This window comes from Lampetra fluviatilis, chromosome 69 (assembly GCF_964198595.1).
Source record: "Lampetra fluviatilis chromosome 69, kcLamFluv1.1, whole genome shotgun sequence".
NCBI classification, from domain to species: Eukaryota; Metazoa; Chordata; class Hyperoartia; order Petromyzontiformes; family Petromyzontidae; genus Lampetra; species Lampetra fluviatilis.
The window spans coordinates 4,340,737-4,363,421 of NC_136343.1; the positions used below are offsets into that span (position 1 = coordinate 4,340,737).

Genomic DNA, 22,685 nt, shown 5'->3' on the forward strand with positions numbered 1-22,685 from the left:
TAAACATGAGAAATGGCTAGTTCTTGTAGATGCCACCAGTTCTTCATATTCTGGAGATGCAGATGTCATTGATTCGTTACGTTCAGCAGAAGTAGATGCCACTAGTGTCTTCATGTTCTGCAGATGTAGATGCCATCAGTTCTTCATGTTCTACAGATATAGATGCTACTGGTTCTTCACATTGTAGATGCCAATGGTTCTTCACGTTCCGCAGATGTAGATGCTACTGGTTATTCATGTTCTGCAGATGTAGATGCCACTGGTTCTTAATGTTCTGCAGATGCAGATGATACTGGTTCTTCACGTTGTAGATGCCACTGGTTCTTCACGTTGTAGATGCCACTGGTTCTTCACGTTCTGCAGATGTAGATGCCACTGGTGTCTTGTTTTGGGCGGCCGTTGAACTTACGATTCTGGATTCCAAACGGCTGCAACTGGACATATACGGGGAGAGCTTTGTTCGTATCTCTGAAAGTCCGTGAGTCCAATATTCGTAAGTAGAGGAGTCCCCCACACAATTTTAACCAGACAAAATAATGATTTTTCCTGCTTATCTTAGGGTGCCCCTTTCCCCCTTTTCAGGAGTGCCGTCAGCCACGCTGGGCGAGGACAACTGCCGCGGTCGGCCCGACAAGCAGAGCATTAAAAAGCAGACAAGATAACGGTCGCAGCAACGAGCAAGGCCGACGTGAAGTGAGCCGCACGCAATCCGGCGCATCCGTTGCCGCCGCCTTTGGTGGTGCTGCTGCTGGTGGTGCCACTGGTGGTGGTGCCGCCGCCATTGTTGCAGAGATTCTGCTGGCAGCAGGTGTACGAATCGACAGTGCCGGTGAATAAGGGGACAAGGGAGCCGATGTATTGCTTCAGCTGCTCCTTGAAATCGGCGGCGGCACACTGAGCCGTAGTGGCGCAGCCCCTGCCTATAAGCTGTTGCCCACCTGGAAAAGTAAAAAGGAACATAACCTGTTAAATAAATACATTTAAATTCATAAATAAATGCTAGCATGAATAATAGAAATTATTAATAATAGTTCATATTTATAATGCACATTCCATCCGAGGATACTCCACATCCACTTCAGTGAACACATCACCAATGCCCTGCGCGGGACTGGAGTCACTCCCGGGGCAGACAGGCCGATCTTCAACACCGTGGCCTTGGCTTGCATTCAGCGTGGCGGCTGGTGCAAGATATGATTGCCTGTTGGTGGCGTGTGGAGACTGCCACGCCCCGAGCGGCATGCACATGATGATAATGGTGATGATTCTAGGTAAGATGGACAATTGTTGCTCGGAATTTTTTTATGTTATGAAATTTGTTAAAATGTTTACATTGTAAAAGTTTTAATTTAAAAATGTTTTACAATTTTGAATGTTGTTGAAAAAATATATATCATATGAAAAATGTTGCGAGAATCTCTTACACATTAGGATGGTACAGAGGGGAAGAGAGAGCCATGAAGTTCGCTATCCCAAGAATTTGGCAGGAAACCACTGACCACTCAAGCAACTGCTACTTCTGCATGGTGGACTCTTCCAAACGTCTGACTGTCATGTATCTGTAACGTCCTTCATCCAGCGCCCCGGTGTCACACTGCCATGAGCTCCCCGTACCCACTCCTCCGGAGAGAGAGCAGCCGTCTTTAGAAGATAGCAGCAAGTCAGAGAGCGAGGAAGACGTAGATCCAGATGACAATATCAGAGGTGGAGCTGAGGAGAGAAACCCATACTACCCCAACCAAAAAGATCTCAACGACTTGATCAGAGATCTTTGTCTCACCAAGTCCAATGCCGAGATTTTGACGTTTAGGCTCAAGCCGTGAAACTTGTTGGATGCAAGTGTGCATGTCATAGATCAGAGGAAGCGTCACCAACGTTTTTGCAGCTTCTTCACCCGTCAAGATGGGCTCTGCTTCTGCCACAATGTGACCAGTCTGTTCAAGGCAATCGGAATCGCCTGTAACCAGATTGAGTGGCACCTCTTCATTGACAGCTCATCCAGGAGCCTCAAAGCCGTGCTACTCCATAATGGTAACAAGTACCCTTCTCTTCCCCTGGCTCACTCGGAGCACCTCAAAGAGGATTACAACAGCATCAAGACCTTGCTGGATGCCTTGAAGTATTATGAGTACAGCTGGGAGTTCATCTGAGACTTCAAAATGGTGGCCTTCCTGATGGGTCTTCAAGGCGGTTGTAACAAGTTTCCCTGCTATCTTTGTCTTTGGGACAGCAGGGACACCAAGGCGCACTTCCACAGGAGGGACTGTCCACAGCGGACTGAGTTCTCTTCAAGACTTTTTCCCTAAGCTGTCTGAGGCAAAGGTCAAAGTCGGTGTCTTCGTCGGACCACAGATGAAGAAGATCCATGAGTGCAATTAATTCCCTAAGAAGCTCACTAGTAAGGAGAAGGCGGCTTGGATCAGCTTTGTCACAGTGGTTCGGGGCTTCCTTGGTAATCACAAGGCCGAAAACTACATGGAGCAGGTTGAGACTGGTGAAGAACTATGACACAATGGGCTTTAGAATTTCCCTCAAAGTCCATATCCTTAATGCCCATCTTGATAAAATGAAAGAGAACATGGGAGCGTATTTGGAGGAGCAAAGCGAGCGCGTCCACCAGGATATACTGGACTTTGAACACCGCTACCAAGGACAGTATAATGATAAGATAATGGGAGACTACATTTGGGGGCCAATTTGTGAAAGTGATTTACAGTATAATCGAAAATTTCGAAAAACTACTCGCTTCTAAATCTTTCGTCGTAATTTTTTTATTATTTTAGTATAAATACATGTTCATTTTGATTTATATGTTGTTTTTTATATTTGGAGTCTGCTTGTCTCTCTCCCCGTGGTCGTGTGGATTTTTCTCCAGGTCCTCCGATTTTTTCCCTTCACATTTAGAATCAACATCTCCACATGTTTAGAGTATTTGGCTGTTGCTATAAACTTTCACGTGATGATATCAGCCACTTCATTGAGCTGCTATCATATTTGATCCAGGTCGCTTCTGCATAGCTAAAGGTGCCTTACCTGGTAAAATAAATATTGCTTATAGTTTAGTATGTATGTACGTTGCTAACCGCGCTAATTGAAGTTGAGGGGGAAAGACAAACTAAACAAAACAAGCAGTTCTAAAGAAATTAGTTTGTCGATCTAAATGATGATTTAAAAGTGTACAGCTCCCAGTGGCTTCTTAATATCAGAAGAGCTCTCCATACGGCCGCAGAAGCGCATCTGAAAGCGCCGTGCGATGATGTGTTGACTGTCTTTGTTCGATGGCTAGGCAAAAGTTTTGTGTATAGTAGTGTGTAGTGTAATGTATTGTGTAGTGTAAAGTAGTATAGTGTATAGTGTGCTGTATAGTAGTGTCTATAGCATCTGAAAGCGATGCGCGATGGTGACCACTGTCTGAGTTCAATGGCCAGCAGCCAAATGTCACTGCTGCTGCGTGGATGAGCGGAGTTCGCGTGACGATGGTTTATTGTTCCTTGATGAGATCAGCAAGGTAATGTAGGTCATTTGTGGCAATTGCACACTGTGTGTGTATGTGTGTGATCAGTGCGGACCTTCTTATGCTGTATATTTGTTCGGCAACCGGAAGCCAATGCAAATCTATGCAGTACCCCCCTCACGACACGTGCCAGATAATGTTGTACATGCTTTTGCCAGACGTCTCGTAGAGTAGTTGGAGTTGTAACAAATGAGTAAAGGGTGCTCTATAAATATACATTAGATTATATGTGTAGTGACATCACGGGATGCCACTGGGTAATGCCAGCCCTAGAGAGGCATGGAGTGCGGTGTAACGACATCACGGTCAGCGCCGAGTGATAGCGCTAGATGGCATCACGCTTGGCGTGCAGTGCCAGCCCTGCAGGATAGGGTGGAAGTGCCGGCTATAGGAATGGGGTTACTATAGGCCATGGCACTTCGGTTGACCTAAAAGGACATGTGACCGGTTAAGTCTACAATGGGCCCCAGGTGGGGGCTCGGGATGATCACGTGGTCTGGGTCGAGATCCTGCTAGAGGGTTCTGGAAGGTGGTCGTGGCCAGGGGCAGAGCCGGCCACGCCACAGAGGATATAAGCCGGGTCCCCCCAGAGGGACCGGCGCTGTTGTTCATCCTGAAGAATTCTACGTTCTAGACTCTGCAAGAGTCTCCAACACGTGGACCGGGACCCAAGCTGTGGTCCGGTCCGTTGTAGCTAGTTACGGTGTAATTAGTGTAGTTAGCCTGGTGGTCACCACCATAGGTTTTTATTCTGTTAAGGGGCAGTTATTGTGTGTTGGTGTTAATACATGTGTACACACGCACACGTGTGACGTCACTGTGCCGGGAGCGTTACTACCTCGTGGGTCTAAACACACACACATGACATCATCCCGGCTGGAGGCAGGAATGATGTCAGGGCCGTTGCTGGACACGTGACCGAATCCCAGTGGGGGCCAGGAGCCCAGGGGGACCTCGGGGGGCACGTGGACAGCAGGGAGGCTTCGAGAGGGTGCTCGAAGGGAGGCGTGGCCGGGGTGGGGCCCGGGCACGCCGAGGCCCATATGAGCAGCCTCAGGAGGTTCGAGGCTGCCCGTGCCGAGAATGAAGACGCCTCGTGAAGTCGCCAAGAACAGAGGGCCTCTAGTGAGCGGACCTGCCAGCAGCCCACCTGGCTGAGTCATGCTAGAGTAGCTACGAAGAGAAGTGTGTGTCAGCTAGAGTAGGTCGGTGGTCACCACCCTATGTGTAAAGTAAGAGTAACTGCTTAGAAACTGTTGTGTTCATTAATAAATGAGTGCTGCCTCCCTAGAAGAATGAACCCATTACACATTTGCTAAAAAGTTATGATTTTTACCAGAACAAACTTACCCTGCGATAGCACAGCGGTCACACACGAGTCTTCCCCTGGTGTACAGGCCTGGTCCACTTCAGGAACTCCCAACCCGCTGCTTCCGAAGCGACAAGTACGACCATCGGTCACTGCATGGCAAGGGGGGTGGGGGGGGGGTGAGCTCATGGGAATCTGTGACATTCAACAGCATCGGTACAGATCAGACCCAGAGAATAATAATGATTATGATAATAAATTCTTTAATCTTATAGCGTCATTCGTAGTGGTTGGCTGTGCACAGTGCAAAAGAAGCCCAACCCGCAGAGTGTGTTGGGCTCAGCAGTTTTTTCTTGCTGTGGTTGTCCCACCTGATGACGGACGCTTGTGTTGCGCCTGAAACGTCGTGATTTAATGTATTTTGTTTTATATCTATGTGACTTTACCGAAAGAACCAAAGAGTATAGATCCCTGCAGTCACGGAAACTTAAGATCTAGATAGAGTTTAATTGTTTGTCCTTCCCCTGCACCTCCGATCAGTGCGTTCGGCGACGTACGGTGGTGTGCAAGTTCAACATACATACTTACTATAGATAACACTACCTATCGACTCAACACTACCCTACCCATAGACTATCACTTCCCATATACTCAAAAATACCCATAGACTATACTCTTTGCTTCTTTCGGTAAAGTCACGTAGGTAGAAATAAAATAAATCACGTTTCGAATGCAACACAAGCGTCAGTCATCAGACGTAAAAAAAAACTACCCATAGGCTTAACACTATCCATAGACTCACTGCCAATAGACTCAACAATGCACCATAGCCTCAAAACTGCACCTCTGATTAGCATAGTTGGCTATGTACAGTGTGAAAAAAGTTCAACCTACACACATCAGTATGGGTCTCTGGGTTTCTGTGGGTCTCTTCTAATATTAGGATGCCATTGGGCGATTTGCACTTTTAAATAATCTAAACTGACAAACTCACTTCTTTAGAACTGCTTTTTGGGTTTAGTTTGTTGTCCTTCGCATCTCCGATCAGTACGGTTGTCTACGTACGGTGCTAAAAAAAGTTCAATGTACATTCTACACTTCTGTACACTACACACTGATGGTGGGAAGACAAAGCGAAAGAGATCCAACATCTTGCCGACATATAATATGCATGGCTTTTTCAGTGCCACCAGAACCGCCTATGATCCGAGCACTTGGGGAACAAACCCCCACTGAGGGCTAAGAATGGAGGAGATCTGATCAAGGAGAGGGAACTCAACACACGCTGAAAAGAGAATTTTGAAAATAAGCGCAATCGAAACTCGTTTGTCGATAGTGTTTTCTGCTCTGTTCCACAACACCCAATCAGAAATGAGCTTGGAACCACCTCAACCCTTGATAACATGAGTAAAGACATCAAGCAGATGAAGAGCAATAGGGGCTGGGAGCTGGTGAAATCCCTGCTGAAATCTTCAAAAAAAAGGAGAGGATCTCGACTAACGGCTCCAAGCGCTCACGTTGAAAATTTAGAAATACGAGGACATCCCGAACGACCTCAAGAGATGCCATGGTTGTGACAATCTTTATGAAAGGACATACATCCGATTGTGGAAATTACAGAGGGATTGCCTTGCTGTCCACTGCAGGAAAGATCATTGCAAGAACTTTCCTCAACCGTCTTCTGCCACTTACTGATAAACTCCTCCCAAAATCCCAATGTGGGTTCAGGCCATCGAGAAGCATAACTGGCATGATCTTTGATGCTCATAAACTGCAGAAAACATGTCAGGAACACAAACCTCTCGACATTGACTTCTTTGACCTCACGAAATCCTTTAATTCTGTCAACCGGGGAAATACTGTGGAGATCCTTGAAAAGTATGGATATCCACCGAAATGTGTCACTTCTTCGCCTGCTGCATGGTGGTATGCGAGCAATGATTCTTAGTAATGGATCCATCTCACGCCACTTTGAAGTTAAGATTGGAGTCAAACAAGGCTGCTTCATTACCACCAACACTCTTCTCAATATTCTTCACTGCGATGCTACAGCTAACTACTGGCAAGCTTCGAGCAGGAGTGGAGACAAACTAACAAATTGATGGTAAGCTGTTCAACATCAACCGACTTCGATGTAAAACTAAGACCATCCCGACAGCAGTTGTTGTTGAGCTCCAGTATGCTGACGATGCTGTCGTGTGTGCCCACATGGAAGTGGATCTTCAGGCAATCAAAACTTAACTAAGACACATGAGAAAATGGGACTGACGCTTAATATTTTAAAGATGAAGGTCCTTCATCAACCAGTTATCAATGAGCAGTCCCCACTTTCGACAATTTACATCCATAACACAGCACATTACCCCACTACACTATGTAAAAAACACATTTTTTTTCAGACTGCTTGTTTTCAGTTCATCGTCCTTTCCCAAGCACATCTGATTAGCACGGTGCGAAATGAAGTTTAATGTACACACACGCATACTCCACATTACAGAAATAAGATAGAGGTGGGTTAAACAATCTGTCCGTCAATTGAAATCCACTACCGCCATTGCAGAGATCGGTCTGGCAGCAGCTGTAATCATTCACGGTGCCGGTGAATGACGAGGCGATGCCAGTGATGTATTGCTTTATCTCCGTCTTGTAATCGGACGTCGCACACGCCGCCGTGACGCCACATCCCCTGAATTGGAATGTTTTGCCACCTGCAAAACAAGGAGGCGATCGCAAACTGTTTAGATCAACGTTGTAGTGACCTGGACCGAGTTTTATTGTCCCCCGCATAATCACCCCTCCCCAGAGCAGCTCAAAGTCACTTAACCTGGGGAATTGGTCCCACTAAACTAGAAACAATTTTTTTTTATTTACTAGGTGTAAGGCCCCACTGAGCTAAGTAGCTATTTTTCAGACAAGCCACCTGACCATCACAAATTATAGCAACTTAATGAAGTGCCGGATAATCACGTGGAAAATTTAGCAGCCAAATACTAAACTAAACTATTTTTAATTGACCAGGTAAGGCTCAGAGCTACGTGGCTTTTTTTAAACATAAGCGACCTGGCCATCACAAATGATAGCTGAACAAAGTGGATTATCACGTGCAAATTAAATAGCAGCCAACTACTCAAGGGGAAAAATCCATGCGACCACCATGGGGAGAAAAAGAGAGATGCAGCCTCCAAATATACAGCAGCAGGTTTTGTCAGGGTTGGGATCGGGATCGAACCCACGACCTCTATACAAGGCGAGGTAGTTAACATCTAGCAACTGAGGGCTCAGTGGGCCTTGGTAAAATTAAAAGTTTTGTTTAGTTCTCTCTCCACATAGACTCCCCCTTTTATCATAATCAGAAAATATATTTACACTCCAGGAGGAATCCAATGAGATATAAAGCTCTTCATAGTTGTCCAGTATCGGCAGGTGGTAAGAGTGTTAAAAAAAACGAACAATACAAAACAATAATCGTGCAAATTACAATAAAGGTAAACAAATCACCTGTACACATACAAATGAAACTAAACCATGCCCATCCTGCCAGGCAAAGCCCATTGAGGTATTAACTAATTTTTGAGAAGTAAACTGGCTTTCACAAATTATAGCTCAATAAAGTGGCCCATTCGGACATTTGTTGCAGTAAAATTATTTCAATTATCTCAATGCATGTTTCTAAATGTGGAGGGAAAAACCAGAGGACCTGGAGAAAAAATCCACGTGACTACGAGGAGAACATGCAAACTCCCAATATACAGCAGGCATCAGGATCTAACAAACGACCTCCTGCATACCAGGTGAGGAAAGTAATATCTCACCACCGTAGCGCCCATTTAATAAATAAAGTATACAAGTTCAAATTGCATAATCAATTATTAAGCTTCGGAAATAGGGCAGTTAACAGAAAACAGCCTCAGACCACACCGAGACACAGTCCTTTAAAATATTTTTACATTAAAATGGAACTTAATACATTAAATGAATTAAACCTACAAATCACATTAGAAAATGTGACTGTATCCATGACTAATTTTCAACATCCCCTCACCAACTGCAATGCCTCCTACCCCCTCCCTTATGTCTTTGTTTAGAAACTCACAATACTTGTCTGAAGGGGGCACAGGTAATGCAAAGGGGTTAGGGACCAGAGCTGGCAAGGGGTTAGGAAGCAAGATCGGTACGCAAGGCATACATGGCAAACCCTTATCAGTGCCTACCTTATTACAGATCAATTCAGACCTTATTGGTCATCCCATGTCCTTATAAATATCAACGTTCATCCTACAGAGTAACCACCACAAGGCAGAGACACAAACAAGTAGAAAAAAAACTATGTTTTGCCCACATTGAAATAGCTGTAGGGCATATGGTCCTGATAACTAAATTTCCCTGTACAAGAATACGTGTAAACCGTATGGGTTGACACGTATGGCAATGGTCGTCCAAATGATCTTCCCGGGCCAAACCGTTACCCTGCGTTAGGGTGGTGGTTAAGCAGGAGTCTTCGCCTGTCGCACAGAACTTATATTCTTCGGTGATTCCCAGTCCGGCACTCCCGTAGTAGCAGATCTTTCCAGTGGCTGCAACAACAAAACAAACCAGAGAGAGGTCGATAATTAATGAGAGGGTACTGTAGCAAGAGAAGCCAGGTGGTGAAGGGATAATTAATGAGAGGGAGCTGTAGCTAGAGTAGACACGTGGTGAAGGGATAATGAATGAGAGGGTGGTGTAGCTAGAGTAGACACGTGGTGAAGGGATAATGAATGAGAAGGTGGTGTAGCTAGAGTAGACACGTGGTGAAGCGATAATTAATGAGGGGGTCTGTGTCGCTCCGCTGATGCGTTTCTCGTCACGAGTTGTAAAAACCCAATGTAACTTATTAAAAGGTCCTACCTTTCTCTTCTTTCACAGCTCGTCAGAGCTTCTTTACACAAGCACAGCACACCGGTTGTGTGTTGGAGAGTAAACCCACTACAACATTTAAAAATCGAGTGCCATGATTTTTCGCCAGTAATTACAACTAGCAGCATCATCAGGCGACAACCAAAGTTGTGGAGAAATCGTCCTCCTGTCTTGGTCTTAAAGAAAGCGTGACGATTTAGTTTAATTATTCAGCACTAACTGGTTGTTGTGTGTTGGAGAGTTCAAGCCACAATACATTTACACAAGTGTGTAGCTGGTGACGTTTCACTTGGGGTGTGATTACAACAACAAGCGGCTTATTTTGCCTGTCGCCTGATGGGTCTTAGTTTGGTTTGCCATTTGTCGGTCATGTTTGACAGCAGGTAACCCACGAAATAAAGGGGGGGGGGGGGGTGAGAGTGGAAATCCATCATTCGAAATCCCAACTTACCGCCGTTGCAGTTATCGGTCTGGCAGCAGCTGTAGTACTTGACGATGCCCGTAAACGAGGAGTTCATTCTCACGACGGATTGTCTCATCTGCGTCTTAAAGTCGGGCGAGTTACATTGTGCCTGGTTGGTGCAATTTTTTCCCGTGAACATTCGATCGCCTGCAAAACAAACGCATGTGAATTGAGAGTGGAAACGGTAATGTGCTTTTGTTTAGCCAGTGTGTGTGTGTGAGCTTACCTGTGCTTGATCACACGTATATAATCGTGCACTCTGCTAATAGCTAGGCCATAGCCAGGTGTGTTTTTATGATCAGGGATAGGTCCCCGAGGCCCTCTGTGCACAGCATAGTACGGGGCACACCCCCCCCAAGTTCGATTGGTGCGGACTTTCGTGCTTAGCTCCAATAATTTATATGCCTAAAAATTATATTGCTTCAATGTCTATCGACTGACAGAAGGAACTCGGTAATGTTAATTGACCGGTCAGTTATTGGTGGTAATGAAGATGTTGCACGATTAAGACGTTGATATTAATGTTGATTTCACGTGAAATACTTGTAATAATTGGGTCTGCAAAATGAACACCGGCACTCGATCCCATTTACACTTGGAGGAATTGAGCTGCGGTGTTGTGCGACATGGAGGGATTCTGAGAGATGTGTCTGGTCGCTCTTGCAGATATGCAATTGCCCCTTAGGAAGAAGACCATTTGACATTCAATTTTTGCCGTCACACAACCCCCCCCCCCCCCCCCCCCCCCCCAGCTGTTGCGGAATCGCCAACTTTCTCTTCGGGAGAGACAGAACACAACACTGAGTATATCAATTTATTCATCGTCATCTCTCCAATTTTATTTCGTTATCATTGTTGCGGTCGTGTATTTAGCTGACATGTCCCTCCCCCCCCACCTCGTTAAGAGGGACAGGGTAGACTGGCTGCATTTGCATTACGATCAAGTTGTTAATACCTTGCTGGAAGGGACAGGAAAGATTGATCATCTCTCCACGTTTTTCCACATCATGTGCTGTGATAAATACCACACTGTAGTGTTGCCCAACTGTTGAGCTAATCGGAGGTGTGGGGGAAGGATGACCAACTAAATATACCTCAATAAGCAGTTCTAAAGAAGTAAGTTTGTCAATCTCAATTATTTAAAAGTACACAGCTCCCAGTGGATTCCTAATATCGGAAGGAAGAGCGTTCCAGGCGGCCGCAGAAGCGCATCTGAAAGTTCGCGATGCGATGAGAATGTTTGTTCGATGGCTAGCCAAAATCACAACCCCTATCACGACCCCATTTATATGCCTGTCACTACCACTACCCCAACCCTTATCACTGCATGTATGTGTGTAGCTAAATCATAGCCTCAATTGAATAGCTTACCCTGCATCAGCAGTGCAGTCACACATGAATCTTCTCCATTAATGCAGAGCTTTTTCTTTTCAGCAACTCCCAAACCGTCACTGCCATAATAGCAGTTTTGCAAAAGTACTGCAAAACATGGGAGGAAGGTCAATACATCCTGTGAATGTAGTCACAATGGCAGGTCGTACACACACACACACAAAGTGCTGGCAACGAATGAACCACAATACACAGTCCCTGGGTTACGTAAGTATTAGGTTCCCCGGAACCTAATAAGAATAGGGTGATATCGCCGCTTACCGAGCTATAAATCCTCTGATACGTGTAGTGAGCGACTTCTGAGACACGTCGTATAGAATGCTTCTTATTTATTAAGGGTACACTGGGCAATACATTTATGTAACGCAGCTACACATTGCCGACCCTATCACACAACCCCGTCAGCGTCCAACTAGCGCAGTGACGGCGATGGTGAGTGCCTTGCAGGAGATCGGCCATGTGATCGAAAGACGTAGAGAGATGACGGCGAGCAGCGATCCAGCCAGGACCTACTGACCCGCAACTGCACCAATCCTCTGGTTCGGTCCCCCTTAAATACGCTCCAGTGTGGCCAAGCCCCGCCTCCGGCCACGCCCCCTTCTAGAACCCTCGAGCAGGTTCCCGGAGCTTCTCGACCGACTCTGCCTTTCACCTTTACCTCAGATACGCCCTCCTTATAATTAAGTATTACATAATGTACCCATATCCGCAAATACCCCTTTAGGCCGACAGGTGGCACCCAGTCATTACACATGCATCGTCTTTGTACCGTTCACCTTTCGGAATTCTCTGGTCTGACAATGGTGAGAAGAGCCCCTAAGTGAAGCCGTCTCTGGTGTAGGCCAATCAGTATCAACAACAATGGTTTTGTTACCAGAGCATGTTTGTTTGAATGTTCCCCACAAGTACTGTGCAGTTAATCCAGTACTTGATTCCTTCATAAAGGTATCTATTTGGTCTTTGAACATCTTACCACAACTGCTGTTTTACTGCCAGAAAGGGTAAAACGTCTTATTTTTCATATACCGTGTTTGTTCGTTGTATCAGCATGAATAATATAGACAGTCCCCAGGTTACCGAACGATCCATAACCAAAATTTTCCATATTTCGGAAACTAGACAATTCATTCTAGATTTGAAGCTGTCGTGACTGCAAGGAATCATATTCTTAGGTTTTTTCGGTAAAGTCACGTAGGTAAAACATCAAAATTAATGAAAAAAAATAAAAAATAAAATATAAAAAAATCACGACGTTTCGGAGGCAACTTGTGTTGCCTCCAAAACGTCGTGATTTTTTTTATTTATTTTATTTTATTTTCATTAATTTTGATGTTTTACCTACGTGACTTTACCGAAAAAACCTAAGAATATAAAACTAGACAATTCCTCCTAAATCAAGATGAAAGCCCATATTCGGAAAAAGCTGTAGCCTCCCCTACCATTTTCTCTCGGTACTGTAACGCACTGTCGTGTATCGTGCTGTCTATCGCTACATGTATCGTATCATATCGCTATACATATCCTCTGCACTTCTTATGATTATTTTAATTTATCGAAAATCTACCCTAACACTACCCATAATTTAACTAATGGAACATATACTGTATCCAATTATTTATGAATACCATGAAATATTTTTACATTGCAAAAAGAGAGCAGTCACTTACGAATTTTCGTTTACCGTATTTCAGGCTAGGCCTAGACTTACACATTTGGTTAGGCCCGCCTTACGCCTCGCAATGCGGTATTCATCCGCAACCTCACCATGCTGCACTACTTGTGCTTTGGCTGAAGTGAGCAGGTAAAAAGGGAATTCTTAACTCGAAAACTAAACTTTTTATTTTACCAGGTAATGCCCCACTGAGCTATGTAGTATTTCTTCAGAAGCTTATCACGTGTACATTTCTCGCAGCAGGCAAATATTGTAAATGCGTAGTGATGCTGATTTTAAGTGTGGAGGAAAAAACCATAGGACCCGGAGAAAAATCCACGTGACCACAGGGATAGAGACATGCAAACTCAAAATATACAGCATGCACCATTAGGATTCGGGAGCAAACCCACACGCTCTTGCATACCAGGCGAGGTAGTTAACATCTCCGAGCCATCGTGGCGCGCACTAGACCTCGCTTTGAGTATAGTAATTTTTCAGGTAACAGCCACACCCCTCCAACACCCCACACGATGTGCACCAGTTTCTGGTTAGAAAATTACAGTGCAGAGTAGTCTGTTGTTCTATAAACATGGTGGTAGTTGTTGCATTTCTGAAGACCACCATGTTACCAAACAATCGCGTTGTAATAAATAATATAAGTGGTAAAGCACAATCTTGATTTGAAGCTTTCGTGACTGCAGGAATCCATACTCTTTGGTTCTTTCGGTAAAGTCACGTAGGTATAAAATAAAATAAATCACGACGTTTTGGGCGCAACACAAGCGTCCGTCATCAGGTGAGAAAGCATGGTCTGCTGCTGAGGCAGACTGTTTTAATAGGTTTGAAATGGGTGTAACCCAATGGTCATAAAGAAGTGGCCAGGGCTAGTGATGTTAATGTGAGAAATTAGTATGTAACTGTAAGATAGGAGAGCAGCCTTCATTATGAATCTTGGGCTACACCCATTTCAAACCTTTTAAAATAGTCTGCCTCAGCAGCAGACCATGCTTTCCCACCGGATGACGGAGGCTTGTGTTGTGCCCGAAACGTCGTGATTTTATTTTATACCTACGTGACTTACCGAAAGAACCAAAGAGTATGGTAAAGCAGAGTGCGTGATAATGCATGAGATGACGCATAACGCCGGACCTGAACGTTTAATGAAGCAGCAACTAGAAGCATCCAGTAGCATTCCAATGCATTGTGCGACAATGATGATGCTATGCCAAGGTAGCAGTCATATTACGACCACTTACATACTCACGTGACATAATTCAAGTTCGCTCAATTGCGTTATAAACATAGTTATAGGAGGTAAAGCAGTCTGCGATAAAGCGCGAGATACGTAACGCAGGCCGAACAAAAAATGGAGGCGCGTATAGTGTATCCAGCAGCATCCCAATACGCTGCGTGATGCTATGCTGAGGCAGCCGTATGACCGCTTATTCATACTCGTGCTGCGACGTAGTTCCGTTCTCTCGATCACGTTGCATCCAATTCACAAAAATGTTTCCCTGTAATACATTCTTCACTTTGAATATGCAATTTGCATTATGAAAACACAGCGTTTAAGGATAACTGACTGTATTTGCTTTCAATCACGTCTAATTAACTGTATCCATATGCATGTGTAGTGAGTTCAAGGAGACGTAGACGACGTAGTCGGAGGCACACTTAGTTATTCAACCAAAGGGCAGAACACAATACTTGAAGGGGTAACGGCCCCTTCACCCGTCTTACAAGGAGACACCCTTAGCGCTAGCCCGGCTAGCCTGCTCCCAGGTTCTCCACTAGAGAGCTAGGGGAGGCTAGCTGATCCAGCTCTGGCCAAGCTTGGATCTCGGCACCCTTAGCCAACCAGACCGGCTCTTACAAGAGCATCGGCTCTGGGCTCTCAGGGCCGCGCCGCTGGCTTGTCCTGGTCGGTCCTTAGAAGAACAGCGAGCCAGGGGAGTCCCAGGGCCTATCCTGCTGGTCTTCGCTTTTCGCTGGTTAAGCTGTAATACTCTACCCCGAGCCCACCGGCTCCCCACCTTATATAGCAACACCCCCCCCCCCCCCCCGAGGGGTGGGGCCGTGGGGAATCACAGCGCCGTCACAGCTCCCCAGGGCTAACCGTTGCGGACGTGGATGTAGGCACCCTTACGCGTGCTGGCGCAAACACCCCTTGTGTGTTTTTTTGCCCTCCCGTAACACCCCTACACATGCATGGAAATCTCAGCTGTGTTGAAATTTTTTATTTAATCCGAGCTTTGGGTCAGATCTCCCATCAGGTTATATAATGGGATATTACGTGAAAGGGTGAGATTATATGGTACGGTTTCATTTAACAGTATACGGTTCAAGTATTCAAGAACGCGACCCAAACGTACATACGGAGAGTCCATGACTTATGAAGGAATGGGTTTTATGTTCCCCAGAGCCGTTCGTAAGAAGATATTTTGCCCTATCTTAGAACTCAAGAGTTAATTGTACAGTAAATACGGTCAGTCCCAAAAAAAATATGACGCGGATAAAACAAAAGCAGGGAAGCATAGTTAAACTCACAAATAACATATTGTACATTTTCACGTAATACTGCGATAAATACTGTATAGTGAATACAATTAAACGTAAAATAAAGTAACGTGAAAAAAATAATCGTTTCCTTTTTCACTCACCGAGTACTGATGCTAGCTCACTTGTCAGAAGGGGACAGCAACACGGGGGATGCGGGGGCCTCATCACATCTAATGGAGGATCGCTCCGCCGAACAATGTAGTTCCGCGGTTCATCTTACGGGGAATGTTTGTAAGCACGCGGGCTGTTCGTAAGCACGCAGCTGTTCGCAAGCACGCGGGTGGTCATAAGCGTGGGCGTTCGTAAGCACAAGGGTGTTCGTAAGCCTGGAAGTTTTGTATCCCCGGGACCGCCTGTATGGTACTGCATTTTGGGCTTTTCAGGAAAACAACCCAAACGCATAGAGGTACGCCACCATGAGTTTTTATTTATTACCGTTGTTGCAAAAATCTGTCTGGCAGCAGGAGGTGCCATCGACGGTGCCAACAAACATCGGCAGTTTTTGGAGGATGTACTGTTTCATCTGGTCCTTGAAGGTGGACGCATCGCACTGTGCTTTTGTGGCACAGGTTTTGGCCAGGTAACGAATACCATCTGAAATGGAAAAGTGGAGAGAAGAAACAAAAAAAATCTGCAGTTAAGTATAAACGAGGATCACGTACAAGTACAGTAAAGCCATTCCCCTTCGTGGGTTTTAGCCATCGCGGTTTTGTTACAAAATTATGAAGTTAACCGATCGCAAATGAACATGTTTTGATATATTACAATATATTATTAGAGCATATTCGTTTGCATGTTTACCACAAGTACTGTGTGTGGTTAAGGCTGTACATGATGCCTTACAATAAGGATGTATTTTGTGTATGAACATCTTAACATAACTGTTGTATTGCCAAAAAGGGTATAAAGCCTATTCTTATCTTTTCATTATTGTTATACTGGCATCAAAGGTATGCCATAGATATAAGCGCTGCTCAACGCGAGATGTAAATGCTCTACTACTTGCCATTGTCTTTGCACCGTTCACCTTTGGCATTGTTCTCTGGTCTGTCACTGGTGCAGAGACAAGGCCGTTAAGAAGGCTGCTGTCTCTGGTGTAGACCAATCGGCTTTAACCACAATGCTTATATTACCGGAGAACTCGAAGAAAATCAATGCAGTGACCAGCACGGGGAGAGACTCCAAATATACAACAGGCACCGTCAGGGTTCAGGATTTAACCCACTGGCTAATGTATACCAGGCGAGGGAAATAACATATCCAGGGAAAGAGATAGACGCAGACTCCAAATATGCAGCAGCCTTGACCCAGAAGCACTTACATTGAGTCAGTTGCATCGTCACGCACGAGTCTTGCCCGACTCCACAGGAAAGTTCACTAGAAATCCCCAAATCAGCACTTCCGATTTTGCAGAAAGCAGTTTTTGCTGCAAAATTGTACAAAGACGCGTATTAGTCTTTAAACTCAACCATTTTATTACCAGGTGTAAGGCCCCACTCAGCTGTTAGGTAGTAGCTCATTTTCGGAAGCGACCTGGCCATCACAAATGATAGCAAATTAACGAAGTGACTGATATGATCGTTGAAATTTACAGCAGCCAAATACTCTAAACCCATGTTTCTAAATGTGAAGGGGTTTCAATAAAAGCAGGGAAGCATAGTTAAACTCACAAATAAGACATTGTATATTTTCACATAATACTGCAATATACTGAATAGTGAATATAATTAAACGTTAAATAAAGTAACAAGAATTTTTTTTTTCGGTTATCTTGTCAAAAGGGGAGTGCATCACACGGGATGCGGGGGCATCGTCACATCTTGCGGAGGATCACTCCGCCGAACAAAGTAGTTCCGTGGTTCATCTTACGGGGAATGTTCGTAAGCACGCAGCTGTTCGTAATGACGCGGGTGGTCATAAACACGCGGGTGGTCATAAGCATGTGGGCATTCGTAAGCCCGGAAGTTTCGTATCCGCGGGACAGCGTGTATGGTAACCGCATTTAGGTTTTCAGGAAAACAACCCAAACGTATTTAAGTACGCCACCGTGATTTTTTTCTATTACCATGGTTGCAATCAATTGCCCGACAGCAGGAGGTGCTATCGACGGTGCCAACGAATTTCGGCAGATTTGTGAGGATGTACTGTTTCATCTGGTCCTTGAAGTCGGATGCATCGCACTGTGCTCTTGTGGCACAGGTTCTGGCCTGGTAATGAATACCACCTGGAATGGAGATGTTATTGGAGAGAAGAAACAAGAAAATCTGTAGTTAAGTATAAATTACATATAACTTGCACGTGTATGTAATGAAATCTAACGTTTTTTGTTGTTGGTAAAGCGCGTCCCAAAATGTGCAAAATAAGAGGATGACATACAAACACAGCAAAGCCATTTCCTCGTGGGTTTTAGCTATCGCGGTTTTGTGACAAATTTATGAAGTTAACCGATCGCAAATGAACATACTTTGATATATTACAATATATTATTAGAGTACATTCGTTTGCATGTTTACCACAAGTACTGTGTGGTTAATGCTGTACATGATGCCGTACAATAAGTATATTTTTGGAGTTTGAACATCTTAACACAGAAGGGGTACAAAGCCTATTCTTATTATTTTCATTACTTTTATACTGGCATCAAAAGGTATGCCATAGATATAAGCGCTGCTCAACGCGAGCTGTAAGTGCTCTGCTACTTGCCATTGTCTTTGCACCATTCACCTTTTGGTGTTATCTGGTCTGACACTGGTGCAGAGACAAGGCCGTTAAGAAGGCTGCCGTCTCCTGGTGTCGGTCAATCGGTTCTAAGCACAATGCTTATATTACCGGAGGACCCGAAGAAAAATCAATGCAGTGGCCACCATGGGAAGAGACTCCAAATATACAGCAGGCACCGTCAGGGTCCGGGATTGAACCCACTGCCTAATAAAAACCAGGCGAGGGAAATACATATCCAGGGAGAGAGATAGACACAGACTCCAAATATATAGCAGCCTTGACCCGGAAGCACTTACTCTGAGTCAGTTCCATCGTCACGCATGAGTCTTGCTCTGCTGCACATAATGAATGTGTTTCAGGAATCCCTAAAGCAGCACTTCCGGCGTAGCAGCGAATCAGTCCTGCAAAATTGTACAAAGACGCATATTAGTAATTAAACTCAACCTTTTTTTTACCAGGTGTAAGGCCCCACTGAGCTGTTATGTAGTAGCTCTTTTTTGGAAGCGACCTGGCCATCACAAATGATAGCAACTCAACGAAGTGACTAATATGATCACGTGGAAATTTAGAGCAGCCAACCATTCTACACCTGTGTTTCTAAATGTAAAGTGAAAAATCGGAGGACCCGGCTTAAAAATCCATGCGACCACCACGGGGGATAGAGAGATGCAAACTCCACATATAACAGCAGCATGCATCGTCAGGGTCGCACTTCACGAATCTCCTGCATACCAGGCGAGGTAGTTAACATCTTCACGGGAAGAGAGACACGTAGCTGGAATGGGCTTAATGTAATGAATGGAGTTAATGATGACCATGGATTGGACCCATAGACCCACGTGACTGCACAGTACACCACGCCCACCAGTGGAGTAATCAATTCAGGGTACGGGGAATCTATTTAGATTCGGATGGACGCTGTACAGGTAACACACATTTACAGCTCCGCTAAAACATAGGTATATATAACTGTTTAATAATTACGGTTGGACTGTAACTTAGTCCAACCGTTGCGCTAATCGGAGGTGTGGGGGTAGTGTATTCTAGTGTATAGCAGTGTCTAGTGTAGTGGAAATTCTAGTTAATTGCGGTGTTCTTCAGGAACATTACTACCTCAACACAAGAGGACAGACTGTATACTAACTAAATGAACGCAAACGTATAGCTGAGGAGTGGAGTGAAAAACGTCACCTTCGACGCTCATAGCGAGCCAGATGACAGACGCCAGAACATGAATCAGGGTAATGTTCATGTTGCTCCACCTGGCAAAATACAAAAACACACACCACGGTCATGCTGGCAGCAGCGTCTTTTGGCTAACAATCAAACAAAGATGGTGGTCACTGCATTATTGCGGCGCTTTCAGATTGTGCTGCTTCTGCGGCCGTCTGGAACGCTCTTCCGTCTGATATAAGGAAGCCACTGGGAGCCATGCAACTTTTTAAATGATCACCATCTAGGTTGACAATCTTACTTCTTTAGAACTGCTGCTCGTTGTGTTTAGTTTGCTGTTCTTTCCCCGCACCTCTGATTTGATACATATGGTGTTAAAGAAGTTCAACATACATATTCACACTACTATACACTACTCCACACTACACACCTATACCTACTATAATCACCCAGGAATGTCCTTACCTCTCGTGACGTCACTCAAAATCGACCAGCCCCCCTCATTAACAAACATGAGCAGGTGACGTCCTCCACATGGACTGGCCCCTCATTAATAATCATGAGCAGGTGACGTCACTCCACATCGAACAGCCCCCCTCATTAATAACCATGAAGAGGTGATGTCTTCCAAATGGACACCCCACCTCCATTAATAATAATTAGCGGCTGACGTCACTCCACATGGGGGGTGAGGTACCTCCGCCCTCCTCCTCGGCGTCAACTTACAACCATAACTACAAAGGCAGAACCCTCACGTCACAGATCTCTGTAACGCTGTTAAGACAAAGTAAAAAGCACATGATGAACAAGGGATTATAACCTTAAAGTGAAATAGGTCTGTGTCACCGCGCCCTTACAAATTGCACACGCATTAATACAATTAATATCACGTCGCGGTCTGCCTTTCGCTTTCAAGTTTCAGATTTGCTGCAATACACCCGTCCTTGGACAGGCAAAAGGCACTAGCCTTTTGCCTGTAGTACACTATACTATACTATTCAACTCTACACTATACAATCCACCACTAACTACTATAGTACTATATAGTACACACATACACTTCACAAATATACACTACACTACACACGACACCACCATACTAAATTGAAAGCTCATGTCTGTGCAAAAACCAGGCTCCAGATGACACTGAATGAATCTCGAGACCCAGTGGTGAGCAACAACGCGCCGACCTTGGCAACTGGGCGCAAATGGAGGCCAGGAAAAGCAGTCCAGGAGGCAACAGCAGCCCTCAGACATGCTGACATTGTGGGTCATGTTCAGCAAGGGAGAGGAGGCCTTGGGCTAACTAGCCGTGCTACTTGGAGTAAGGCCACTGCACCAGAGCGGCGGAAGATGGTAGTGCAGGAAGTACGCCATCAGGAGGAGGCTGCAAGGTGGGCCAAGGCAGTCTCTCTTGCCAAACAAGGACAGTGGACTCGATGGGACAGTGTGGAGAAGAGGAAGATCAGCTGGAAGGATCTGTGGGTCATGGAAGCGAGGCGGTTGAGCTTTTCCATCAGAGCAACATATGACATCCTTCCAACACCAGTTAATCTTCACCAATGGTATGGTGAAGATCCGGACTGTGCCCTCTGTGCCATGCCAGCCAACCTCAGGCACATTCTCACAGGGTGTAAAACAAGCCTTACCCAAGGACGCTACACTTGGCGTCACAACCAAGTCCTTAAAAACCTTGCGTCCGCCCTGGAGGACAAGCGAGCTGCCACCAACTCCCTACCACCCCCAGCAGCATCACACCCCTTACGGACGACCTTTGTCCGCGAAGGGACTAAACCACCGAAGAGCGGCTCTACACCAATAGAGCGAGACCAGCTGCGCTTGGCCCGCGACTGGAAAATGCTAGCTGACATTGGCTGGCAACTTGTGTTTCCTCCGGAGATCGCAACCACCACCCTAAGACCTGACATGGTGCTCTGGTCCCGTTCGCTCAAGAAGGTCTTCATCATTGAGCTCACAGTACCCTGGGAGGACTCAGTAGATGAGGCGTATGAGCGAAAACATCTGCGCTATGCCGATCTAGCTGCCGAAGCACGGCATCATGGCTGGAACACAGAAGTCCGACCAGTGGAGGTGGGCTGCAGAGGTTTTGTGGCAACATCTACAACCAGACTGCTTCGAGACCTGGGAATTAAGGGCCAGAGCCAGCGTTCGGCAATCAGAGCTGTATCGGAGGCGGCAGAAGGCAGCAGTCAGTGGCTCTGGATGAAGAGGAAAGACCCCAGCTGGGCCCCAAAGTGAGAGGGCCAGGAGGTATGCAGTCAACAATGCTTGACTCAGGGAGGAGGACGCCCCTGCCATGCATAGTCCCGTGGGATGTTGGCTATCAACAACAAGGCAACTCCTATGACTAATTGGGAATGGGACGCAAGCGTAGGATTGATCACCCTGTCGCTGGCCGCCTTTGGGGAGGGTGTATAGTATGAAAGGCCGAAACACCCTAGGAACCAAAGGGTCACTACTGACGATGCGCTCCCCAAATTTCACCAGGCTCACTGTTCATGAACTCTTGGAAGTGCTTGCACAAAGGATAGTAACATCTCATCCTGTGTTCTTTGGAATCTGAATATCTGGACTTGTCCAGTGACTGCTGAGAAAGATCAGCTGACAACAGGGGAAAGTCCTTGTGGCGGCACGGAGAGACGGCTGACAGGAGGGAATAGACCCCACTGGGACAGTCATGGGTTAGCTTCCCATTTCTGTAGTTTCCCATGCTTCGCAGTATGTTGGAAACACCCGATTTAGCTACTGAAAGTCAACATACGAGAATACCCCTAGAGTCTGCGAGAGCGGGGGCGGAAGATGACTCATCGACTGACAACATGGTAACGACTGGACCGGAAACGACTACGAGTAATAAGAGCACAGCACAAGAGAACACCCCAGCAACTGTCACAAGTTCCGCTGCAACAGCAGGCCACAAACAGATGCAGGTATGTGTCTGTGGTTGGAGGAAAGTTACATCACACCATGGGTTGAGGATCCA

At 45.6% G+C, this 22,685-nt stretch overlaps 1 protein-coding gene across 1 annotated transcript; it reads right to left on the reverse strand.

Moving 5' to 3' along the window:
* Nucleotides 1-404: 404 nt before the first annotated feature.
* Nucleotides 405-10,237, reverse strand: LOC144952677 (uncharacterized). Its single transcript, XM_078883153.1, has 5 exons — nucleotides 10,171-10,237; nucleotides 9,290-9,397; nucleotides 7,373-7,531; nucleotides 4,865-4,975; nucleotides 405-938 (listed from the first exon to the last, which is right to left on the reverse strand). The coding sequence occupies exons 1-5, from the start codon at nucleotides 10,235-10,237 to the stop codon at nucleotides 643-645; spliced, it is 741 nt and encodes a 246-aa protein (XP_078739279.1). The 3' UTR covers nucleotides 405-642.
* Between the last annotated feature and the right edge of the window lie 12,448 nt (nucleotides 10,238-22,685).